Genomic DNA, 11,871 nt, shown 5'->3' with positions numbered 1-11,871 from the left:
TTTCTACTCTCTTCAAATATCTAGGAAATCAGTGGTGGGTTAACAGATAGCATGCCATGTTGCAAATAGTGTCGCTTACCGTAGTCGTGCCGTTGTGACTCTCTCTGTAGCAATATGATCCACACGTTTTGTCAGTCTGTTTGGAAATATTGATTCAATGAGTGTACAGTCGGCCCTCTATATCCACAGATTCAGTAATCCACAGCTGAACATGTTCACAATTTCGTCCCTCCGCAAAAAGCAAACTTTGATTTTGCCATGGATTTTGATATCTGTGAGGGGCCCAGGAACTAAAGCCTGGTGGGTATCCAAGGCTCACTTTAGTCTGGACTAAACAACAGGATTTAGGCCAGTCAAGCAAGCATCTGTTGGTCAAGCCTGGTCAAACCTAGGGACTCCCTGGCACAAGGAAGGCTCCTGGGAGCCTTGCACTTTCTGCCATGGTGGGTCAATAGAGTTTCCTTACTCCTGGCAGTTGCCAACCCTGGTTTCACTGTATTAACACAACCATCTTTGGCTGGAATTCTGTTGGTCAGCCCCAACTAAAGTAGACTCATTTAATCAGTTGAATGGTGAGTAAACACTTAGGTAAATCCCACTGATTTAACATCTCTACTACTAGGAGTAACAATAGGGTTTAGGGATTTGAATGCATTTTACATCTCTTTTTCTCCCTCTGTTTTTAATCTGTATCTGTTTTACTTTCTCTTGGGTCTTAGATAGATGTCAAATGGGCAATCAACTAGAAGGCAAGGTAGGACTACCAGAAAACAAGAAATGTTAGGATTTCAATGGCTCCAAAGCCAGCTACAGCCAGTAGAGGATGCAGCCTTTTCTGTTTTCCTCACTTACAGTTTGTTTCTTTCTTTTGAAAGAAGAGGTCTCTCACTTCCAAATGTGTCGCCACTCTTTCTCAGTTCTGAAGCTGTCCTTGGCCACCTGTCCCCAATGTATCCCTTGAAACTAAACTTTAGCTCCTGAGCTGTTAGAAACACATACAGCTTTCTCCTACTAATTTTCTTCCTCTTCCTTTCTTCCTCTTTATGCTGCTGGGGCTCTGAGTTCATACTTCACTTCTGAACATTATTCTCAGCTTTCCATCTGGAACTTTCCTGAATTCTGTCCTGGGATGTAAGGAAGTCTTTTCCGATCTTCATCTGGGTCCCCAGGAGCTTGGCAATCAAGATCTCTGCAGTAAATCAGGTAGACAATCTTATATTCCCCTTGGTAATTTTTAGACTGTGCTTCGATATACTTGAGAGCCTTGAGAGCTGCATTTAACTAGTCCAGACTGCTGGGAATTTGGAAGAGCTGAACAACAATTAAATTTGCTGCCACTTCTGCTTACCCCAATTCTCGCCTATCACATTTCATCTAATGTTCTCATATACAGTTCATTTCAGACTGTGCTCATCTTAAGTAAGCTTCGACAAGAGTTAAAAGTTGGGCTATTGTAACACTGAGAGACTGGAAAACCCACAATGGAATTCACAGGGTCCCCAAGTGTTCAATAAATGTCTGCCTTATTATAGAGAAAGTCCAATGCATTTTGCCCTCCTTCCCTCCTTCTCTCTCTCTATATATATAGGTCTTCTTTCTTTGAAATCTAACTGCAGAAATTTCTAAGTAGATTTTGGCATCTGTGTTTCTAGTTTCACTTATTTGACAGATCTGGTTTCAGGAGCAGATGTAGGTAGACAACTGTTGGCACAAAAAAAAGGTGGGAGAGAGTATGTAAACACATACAGAAGCACTAACTCCTGTATATTACTACCACAAAAGCAAACACTCTCTCAGTCAATGCACATGAAAAATCCCTAGAAGAGAAGCCGAGTTGAAACATGTCAAACATGCAAGGTCTATTTTTCCTCCAGTCACTTTAATTCAGTCGGTTTCCACGATCAAATAAAGTAGCAAACAACAATAATACACGTAGAGGATAAAGGGGAATCATTATTATTTTTGTCAAAGCAGCTGCATATAAAACATACGAAAGCTACAAACTCAGCACAAGCGTCAGAAGAACTAGGACTGAGTAAAATTTTGCAGGAGACGTTTTTAAAAAAAGCCCCACAGAATACAAGTGCACAAAAATGCCGGAATGCATAAAATATGAAAACTACGTAGCAGGTAAAGAAAGGTGTTGTAAAATATACAAGGTTTGCACAAACTAAAACCATGGAGGTTGGGGGGGATGAATACAGAGAAGGCGTCAATAACATTGGCAGACAGAGAGGACAGTATGGCAGTTTTAAATTAAGTGCTTTCCCCTCCAGTTTTACGTTTTCACTTTCTTGGCATCCTTTTTTCCAGAGCTCTCTGCAGCAGAATCCGCTTTCCTTTTCTGCGACTGGGGAGAGAGGAGAAGAAGAAGAAGAAAATCATTTTTCATCTATCTTAATGCATGGTGATCTATAAAGGTAATGAAACCTAATAGACCATTATGTTTCCAGCTGAAGATAACAAAGGACTCTGGGTCCCTCTGCATTTTCAGCCACGCGCGCCGCATAAAAGACAATCAGGTAGAGGTGCTGAACGAAGACAGTCATAACTTTAACAAAGCCCTTAGTTTGCATGGTCTGTTTTTATTGGCAACATAAAGGTTAGCTCCCTGTTACAAAAAAAAACCACAACAACATTGGGTGCAAATGACCTAGGCAGAACCGAGAGAAGAAGGTAAAGACCAAGTGATTTGCAAATGTACACAGATATTATATAGTGGCTACTGAGTTATGTGAGCAAAGCTAAATGAAGCCTTTAGTATGAGCACAAATAATTATATCTGGAGTTTTTTTTTTTGCTGGTGTTTTTTTTTTTTAATGAATGAATATAGCCATCATCAGGAAGATAACCAGTATTATGAAAAGGTAATCTAAAACATGTTTTTAAAAATCCAGTTTTGCACGACTGTATTATCTTCCCCGACTCCTTCAATTATAGGCCATCCTATTTCTTCTTCTGGTTTCCTTGATTGCACCAATTTTTGCACATTCTTCTGAGAATCCCAGTAGCTTGTTTTTGTTGTTGTTGTTGTTTTGCAAAAGTATTTTTATTAATATTATATACAGCAATATACAAATCAATAAACATATTATGCGATTATCATCTCTTGTACATTTTTCCCCCTTTTTCCTTTATAGGACTTGGTTACATATCAATTCTTATCCAACATATTTATACATGATTTTAAAACTGTAGGTCTAAATCTATATACCAACTTTGTTTACTTTTAGATCATTAGATCTCTTTTAATCCCCCAGTTTTCTTCCCAGTATTTTAACATTGGGAGCCAATCTTCTATAAGTCTGGTTTTTTATTTGTTATTTATCAAGCATGTCAGTCTATCCATTTCTTTTAGTTCCTGCAGCTTAATTATCCATTCTTCAATTGTGGGTGTTTCTTTGTTTTTCCATTTTTTAGCTATTACTATTCTTGCTGCAGTTATAAGATATAATAAGAGTCTCCAATATTTCCTTTCCTCTTCTTTCTTTTTTAATATTGATACCATATTTAATAAATATAATTCTGGTTGCATCTCATATTGTATATTTAACATTATTATATCTGGAGTTTTGTGAGTTTTCTGGCACTGTTTTCTTTTGCTTCATCCTTTGCATCCTTTGTTACATGCAAGGATTTTACTCTGTTTTTATTCTCCACTTATCCACGGGTGATATCAAAATCCATAATTTTGGCCCCAAAACCTGCCCTCGACATATACATGAGGTTGACTTATAGTCAAGTATATACAGTACATAGTTTTATAGAAAGCCTATGTAGAGTGCAGTTACAGATCCATAACTCTGGGTTACAAATCTGTAACTGCCATACTGAGTGCTGGCCATTATTAGATTTTTTAAAAGCATGATTACAAAGGAAAGAGACAAAAGAATGAGAGATGGGAGAGGAAAAGACAAAAACAATCTTTAAAGCTTAAGACTAGGCAGAGGGTATTGAAAAAAATGTGTGCAAGGTTATGAAATCCAGATATAGAAATTATAGTGGGACCATGACGCAGGAAGTTAATATCACCTATGGAGGTCAAGAAAAGAATGGAAGCAGGGGAGAAACTCAAACATGGAACAGCAATGAACCATAATCACAAAGGAATAGGATAAAAAATGGATGCACAAATTTTTGATCTGAATCATTCCAAAAATGTCATCTTATAGGTACAATGTCATACTTGAATCCAAGACACACAGGCACACAGACATTTCATGAATCAAGTGAAGACAAATATGATAGGCTCAACCATGGTATTCCATGGGCTTAACCATATGAAGACAATGAAAATGCGCCCAACCAACATTTCCTTTTAATTCTTTTTATTTTTATATTATATTGCTGGTTTTCTTTAAAGAGAAGGGCAAAGAGCTCAGATTAGAAAAGTGGCAAGGTGTAAGATAAGGAGGATGGAAGAGAAGGGGGATGTAAGAATTTTAAAGAAATCCTTTGCTATCTGAGTATTACTGAAAGAGGTTGAATTCCATGCTAACCGATGACTCAAACTCAAGAGACAACAGAAGGCCTGACAAGATAGCTTAAAGTGGAACAGGAATGCAAGTTAACCTGCAAGCCTTCTCCCAATATCCGCTGCCTTCCTGCCTCAAGCAATGAGGTCTAAAGAGGACTTCAACTCATGTTCACTTGAACATAGATATAAACATTTGTGCAATCAGGAATTATGATGAAGCTAGGTTTCTGATCATGTGAACACAAACAGAAGATTTCATTAGACTTTCCTCCTCAACACAGAGATGGCAGGGAGACCGAGTGGACAATATGGAGACACAAAAGGAGTCCACATACTCTCTACCCATATTTACTCTTACAGCTAACTGGAGCCTGCTGAAGGTCTGCATAACACAAATCACTGCAGTCAGAGCGTTTCAACAGCATAGATACTGCCAGTGCTGTTTTAAAATCGCAATAACTTGGGTTTTACGATGATCAGAAATATACATCATTGTGCTTTATTGTTACAGATGTCGCCGTTGTCTCATATATGGCTTTATACTTGTAAAATAGCATTTGTTATTGACCTAGCAAGGAGAAAGCTATCAGGAATTCAGCTCCGGGATGTCGGTGGTTTGAGAGCCCTGTGGGAAATTGTAAGTGAGCATCCATGCCACGGATGGCAAATGTCAAAAGGATGACCCATGGGACTGGATGTACCCTTGCTATGCCACCTTTCAAAAAGATGTCTCTGTGGAAACCAGTTTGCAGCAAAATTGAAAGTGTGACATCTGGCAAGTTTTCTCATTTTTGTTATGCTTTGGCTTCAGTTTTTGTCCAGAAGAAAAAGTACTGAAGAAATATCCAATGCACAGGAAGGAAACATAACAATGCATAGTCTTCCAAACCTGTTGATGCCACTTTCCGAAGATGAGAGAAATACAACTCTCACAGGCTTGGAAATACCCATGAAGTCACCCAAAGCCACCCCTTGTCTTGCTGCCACCTCTTTGCCATCAAGCAGAACAGAGGAGGAAATAGTGAAACAGAAAAAATAGGATGTGGAAGCAAGATCAAAAGCAGATGAACCTTCTTCTATATTTTTCTGACAGCCACAATGAGGAAGGAGCCAATAGAGCAACATTTGTGTAGCACATGAATAGATTCCCCCCAACACACATACACACTATCCAACAGAAGACAGTTATGAACTGATTTCAGCTGCCCACAAAAGTAAGTCTAAGTCTAGGCCTCTTTCTGGAAAGGGAAACTCTCATGGGCATACTTTATGTAGTAGTCAGTATGCAGAGAGATCTGAAAGAAAGAAGTTGGCAGCATGAGCTTTCATAGACTTCAGTCTACTTCCTCAGATGTATCTGGAATAGGAAACTACATCAGCCAAAGTCTGAAATTTCAGAAGAATAATCCTCTCCTCAAGGCCAAGAAGGCTTCTTTCCTGATTTAACAGAGCTGAACCTGGACTCAGCCCAAGTCTTTGCTCTTTTGCAGGCCTTGGAGTGGAGAAGGCACTCTGGTGCTCAAAGTAGCATCTTTGTTTGTGCAAAACACCCATGCAAGGGGGAAAGATGGGATGAATGAGTTCAAGTTCAGTAAGCAACAGGTCCATCTTCTAATCCTAGCACATGTTTTATAACGCTCTCCAATCCATGTGCTTCCAGAGACTGTGATAACACATGCTCCTTCCTTGTATAACTACAACTCACTTAAAACTGGGTTTCGGTTAACATAGCCTCTTAACTTTCTGACTAACCAAAATATTGTGTATTTATTTTTTTAATTGAACTTCTATGACTGCCATTTTCCCCTCACTATTTTATAAGCCACTGTGAATACATGCTTGAAAGGCTTGATATCAAAAACAGATAATGAAACAGAATGCTGATTAATTACCATTGGAGTTTTTGTTCCTCGTTTCTTCTTTTCTGCTTTTTCTTTTTCCTCGATCTCCATATTTTCTTTTTCAATCAGGGATATGAGCGTATTGCAGCGTCTCTGGAGTTCCTAAGCAAGTTCAAATGTATAAAAATAAAGTACATCAAATTCTCAAGCATTTTAGCCAAATGTACAAAAGCAAACCCATTCAGTTAAGTCAAGGTGACTGGGTCAAGAAGCTATGAATTGCTCATTGTGGTTAAACTGTTGAAATAACAGCCTTGAAATCTTATTAAAATGTGTTGCTGGTTGACAAATTGTTTCATGTCTGTTGATGCCATCTTTAGGATGCAATCTAGAGTAATTAAAATCAATGGGTATTGAAATTCAATGGGATGTGGATTGTGCCCCTAATTGTGTCCTATAAGACTATTCCACCACATGCAAAGAAACGTCTGCCTTAAATTAAGCTTCAGGGCACAAACTGCTAAACAGCTACTGAAATTAGACTTTCTAAAAATATTCAGATGCAAGGGCTTTCTAATTTAGACTTGTCAATCTGGCTCAGAAAACAACTTAATTTAAAATAAACTGCAATAAAAGCATTTCTTACATCAAATCGTGCAGGAAGCATCCCTCCCCAGAAAACGCACACATATCTTTTCATATCACCCTTTTTTTACTTCCTTCTGGAAGGCAAAACCTCATATTTCTTAATACAGAAGCATGAACCGAAAGCCCCTTCCAAAGGAGGACCTCAAATAAATATGTAATGCTTTGAATTTACGTACGAATTTGGCAAAAGTGTTAACCCGTATTTAAGTCCTGACATTTTTTCCATCAGGGTGCATTCTACACTATAGAAATAATGTGGTTTGTCACCGTTTTAAGTGCTATAGCTCCATCCTATGGATTCCTGGGATTCGTAGTTTTGTGAGACACCAGCACACTCTGGCAGAGAAGGCTAAATACCTTGTAAAACTAGAAATCCCAGGATTCCATAGAATAGTGCTACTGCACTTACATTGGTGTCAGACTGCATTATTTCTACAGTGTAGATGCACCCTTAGACATCACAGACATTTGGGTGTAGCTGTTGCAACACTGGAACTAGGCCTAGGAAGACCCAGATTGAAATCACCGTTCGGCCATAAAGTTCACTGGATTATCCTGAGGATCAAGGCAAGGTACATCTTGAGCTCCATGAAAAATGCCATAAAATGAAACATGTAAGTGTACAACTTTCTCCACATATTGGAGTCTAAAATATAATCCTAACTCGGTAACTGAAAAATATTCAGTGTTGCTCTTCTGACACCAGCCTTGCAGTGTTTCAGGCAAAAGCTTTCCTTCTTCATCACCTTCTATTTAATCCCTTCAGTAGGAAGTGAATTCAATGAAGGTGCTCTATCCACTGTGTTACGGCTGTTCTTCAGAATAACCAATAGAAAAGATTCCACCTGCTTTTCTCTTCAGCCTCAATAAAGACATGCATTTGTATGAAAAAAGCAAAAAGGCCATTTGTATGGGGGAAAGTCACCTAATGAACACTTGCATTCAATCAGATTTTCAATTCCCTCTGCCCCCAGTGCCACTGGTATATAGGATGTGCTATATCCATGCAGCAGACAAAGCCATTTCTTAAAAGCCTCTCTTCCAAGAAGAGGACAGAATGGCTGCTTTCGGTTCTTTTTGGCCATTTCTGAGTTTCAGAGCTGCACGTCGGCATCTGATCTACATTCCAGGGAAAGCCAAAATTGCATCCTGAGTGCCCTAGCACAAGCACTGGCTGGTTTCTCAGACCTTTCTTAAGAGATAAGACCCACTATCACAGTTGCTCTACAGCAGCAGTAAAAACCTCCTGGAATATCACATACTGCCCACTGCCTCAGAAATTACACAACTGAGCAGAGTACCATAGAACTGGAAAGGTCCACAAGGGCCATCTACTCCAACCCTGCATCATTCTAGAACACCCAACTGCAGCCCTCTTGAAAGATGCATTCAGCCGCTGCTTAAAGAGCTCTTTGGAGGTCCTTAAAGAGAGTTTAGATGGACATCTTTCAAGATACATTATTTGTTTTTACACACCATACAACAGTCTGGCTGTCGTATTTTGTACTAGCTGTCATTTTCAAACGTTTTTCAAGTGTAGCCGCATGTAGAATACAATTGAGTCTAATCAAGAAGCATGGATCTGTGGCAAAATTGTTGCTCCAGAGAAAAAGGCACAGCTGGCACACTAGCAGAAGCTGGGGCATTGGAAACTGTAGTATATATGTTCACTGGGGAAACCTTAAGACGCAGCCTTGCACCCCCCCGAAAAGACTATGAAGATAAGGAAATGGAAATGGAAAATTATAAAGAACAATTTTCCTCTTATAGATTTACAACAGAAGAGAAATGTAAAGCATGAGTGATCAAACACATCTCAAGATAATAAAAACAGCAGTGAGATTTGGCACCTGTTTGACATCTACTTTGTTTAGGATTTTTTTTCCCTCTACACCTGGAGGGTACGGACAATGAATATTAATTTCAGCTGCTTCCTTTCTTTCTCCCACAGATGTATGCTTGTGACAAGAGGAAAGGAAGAACACAAGCGCCCATGTTCCTCCTCAAGACAACTAAAGAGGAAAAAATAATTTGGTTCCCTGAAAAACTGGAGCGTGTCCAAAGGAGAGCAACTAAAATGGTAAAGGGTCTGCAAACCATGCCCTATGAGGAATGACTTAGGGAGCTGGGGATGTTTAGCTTGGAGAAGATTAAGAGTTGATATGATAGCCCTGTTTAAATATTTGAAGGGATGTCGTATTGAGGAGGGAGCAAGCTTGTTTTCTGCTGCTCCAGAGACTAGGATCCGGAACAATGGATGCATGCTCCAAGAAAAGAGATTCCACCTCAACATTAGGAGGAACTTCCTGACAGTGAGGGCTGTTCAACAGTGGAACAAACTCCCTCGGAGTGTAGTGGAGTCCCCTTCCTTGGAGGTCATTAAGCAGAGGCTGGATGGCCATCTGCCAATGGGGATGCTTTGATTTAGATTTCCTGCATGACAGAATGGGGTTGGGCTGGATGTCCCTTGTGGTCTCTTCCAACTCTATGATTCTATGAAATTGTGTCTGAAATGAAGGCACCTTTCTTCTCCCACATTCCCAAAGGGCTTAATGGGATCTGAGTTCCTTCCAGTTCTTATGGGACACCCTGAACTGATTCTCACCAAAAGAACCAACAAGTTTTCTGGTGCTTCAGACTTTTTTTAAAAAAGCTTCCTAGAAAGAGATAGGTGAACATTACCAGAATATTGTAGTTGGTTTATCCTCCCATTCATTTGAGCGCCTGTATCAGAATGACTCCCTTGTTCAAAGATGGCATTAACAAAAGGTTGATCAAACGACTGCCTTGTTTATGTTATAACTAGATGGAATCCTGCACTAGATTTCCTAAGGAGGAAAGAGAAAGCCTTGTGCATGCGGAGCCTGCATCATGTATGAAGTGTCTTTATTTTGCACTGCAAGGAAAGTGAGTGAATAAGGATGTCTCCATACTTTTAAAATATTACAAGCTTCAGGAGGTAGGAAGCTCTTTCCTAACTAGTAAACCAACATGTGTCATGTTTGTAACCACAGAAGCATTATGGTCACTGCGCATTCGTGATTTATCGAACCCTACCAATGTCGCTAGCACCATGATTGCAATAGATGTAACAGAATCATCAATAATATCTGCTGCTGCTTCTGGGAAAGCTGAGTGCTCTGCCCGAGGAAAGAGATTTATAAGAAAGAATATGACATCAACTCCCACATGGGCAGAAGTGTGGGGTTTTAGAAGAGATAGTTCTTCCCGGTGCCAGTTGCAGATGAGGCTTCCAGTGTCAATCTGGACTGAGGAATCACTTGAAAGTTTCCTGCCTGTTAAAAATTCAGGCAGCACTTTATAGGTCCTACTTGTGTGAATAAAGCTGATGAAAATCATACACCTACTGCCAGCAAGAAAGAATTTTTAGCTATGCTTGTTTGCCAGAGTCTCTCTCCTCCACCCATTTTCCCCTTTTTCTTCAGCTTACTTCAATTACTGCAAACTGAATTCGAAGTGCAAAAGCAGCTTGTATTCAACAAGGAGGAAGAGAGAGGAAGGGGCAGAATCTTGCCCTTCCCAATACGTTCAAGCAAATGCAAACTCCTGCAGCCTCTCCTAACTTGTGTGTTCCTCATTAATAATGGTTGCAATTTTGACCACACTCTGATGTCTCTTGGTCACCCGTGTCACAGTTTTCATCTGTAAAGTGTTGGGGAGAAATGAAAAAGCAGGCATCTTAATAGGTGCGTGGTATCTTTTCATTTTAAAAAACAACTTGAGAGCATTTGTACTGCTAGCAACTGCTTGTGGCTCCAAAGGGAGGCTTACTTGCGCTTCAAGATGGATAGAAAAGTCTTGGAAAAGTCAAAGCATGGAAAATCCAGCCTCTTATTAGGCTGCCACCGATAGCCTGATACACCTTGCTCTTGTCATTGGCAAAGTTATAGAAAAAGAAGAGGTGTTGAGCTAAGCCAAAAGGTTAGTAATGATCCAAAACCTCATTTACAGGGGGAAAACCACAGCCCAATGATCCCGCACCAATGGAAGAAGGTAGATAGAGAACTGGCACATGTTATGACCCTAAGAGAAGAGATTTGTGATTCAATGGTGCTTACTATTCCCATCGCTGTCACAGTCACAAAGAAGAAACGTAATTACTACAGCAGAACATCTGAATGTGAAGTACAAGGACTGGTGCAGGAGGAAAAAGGGGAATTTTATAGAAACCATCCTGCCATTTATGAGCTCACACTGTGTAAGCCATATGCTTGTAGGAAAATAAGAAAAGCAGAATTATTACATTGGTTTTCTGCAGAGAAATTTTTAAATAAATGCAAAAGGGGGAAACATGGAAGAAAATCAACCTATTTCTCTGGAACCAGAGAGACATCTAGTGGCCACAAGCTAGTAGGAGAATTTTCTTAACCCCGTAAAGAAAGAATGTTTATAGGATATGCTAGATTTTCAAGTACTCAATTCTAACAGATGGATTGTGTTTGTGTGTGTGTGTGTGCCTTCAAACCTGTTAACCTATGGCAGTGGTTCTCAGCCTTCCTAATGCTGCAACCATTTAATACAGTTCCTTATGTTGTGGTGACTCCCAACCGATGGTCTCGGTTCCTAAGACCATCAGAAATATGTGTTTTCCGATTGTCTTAAGCGACCCCAAAGACTCCATAGGTCAGGTTGAGAACCGCTGACCTATGGCAACCCCATGAATTTCAGAGGGTTTTTAGGCAAGTTTTTCCAGTTCTTTTCTCTGAACTATAGCTTACATCACCTGACATTCGTTGCCAGTCTCCCATCCAAATGCCTAAGAGGTATGACTCTGCTTAGCTTCCAAGATCAAGTTCAAATCCTCTGGGGAATCCAACAGAGAGGACACAAGAGCAACAGACCTCTCAAGCTGTCATCCCCCAGCAACTGTTACTCAGAACACAC

The 11,871-nt window shown here is 39.9% G+C and overlaps 1 protein-coding gene across 1 annotated transcript in view; it reads right to left on the bottom strand.

Annotated features, from left to right (window-relative positions):
- Window positions 1–1,860: 1,860 nt before the first annotated feature.
- The window catches only part of LOC149308808 (SWI/SNF-related matrix-associated actin-dependent regulator of chromatin subfamily A member 1), a 31,960-nt gene continuing 21,949 nt past the window's right edge, over window positions 1,861–11,871 (bottom strand). The window contains exons 23-24 of the mRNA XM_089536503.1: window positions 6,370–6,480; window positions 1,861–2,350 (exon numbers count right to left, since the gene is read on the bottom strand). Coding sequence (XP_089392629.1) covers window positions 2,279–2,350; window positions 6,370–6,480 — 183 coding nt within the window. The 3' untranslated portion in view covers window positions 1,861–2,278. The remainder of the gene's footprint in view (window positions 2,351–6,369; window positions 6,481–11,871) is intronic.

This window comes from Sceloporus occidentalis, unplaced genomic scaffold, assembly GCF_023333645.1.
Source record: "Sceloporus occidentalis isolate IW3139 unplaced genomic scaffold, rSceOcc1.0.p SCAF_8, whole genome shotgun sequence".
In the NCBI taxonomy this organism is placed as follows: domain Eukaryota; kingdom Metazoa; phylum Chordata; class Lepidosauria; order Squamata; family Phrynosomatidae; genus Sceloporus; species Sceloporus occidentalis.
Note: the sequence above shows the minus strand (reverse complement) of the source record. Positions and strands in the feature narration are given on the sequence as shown.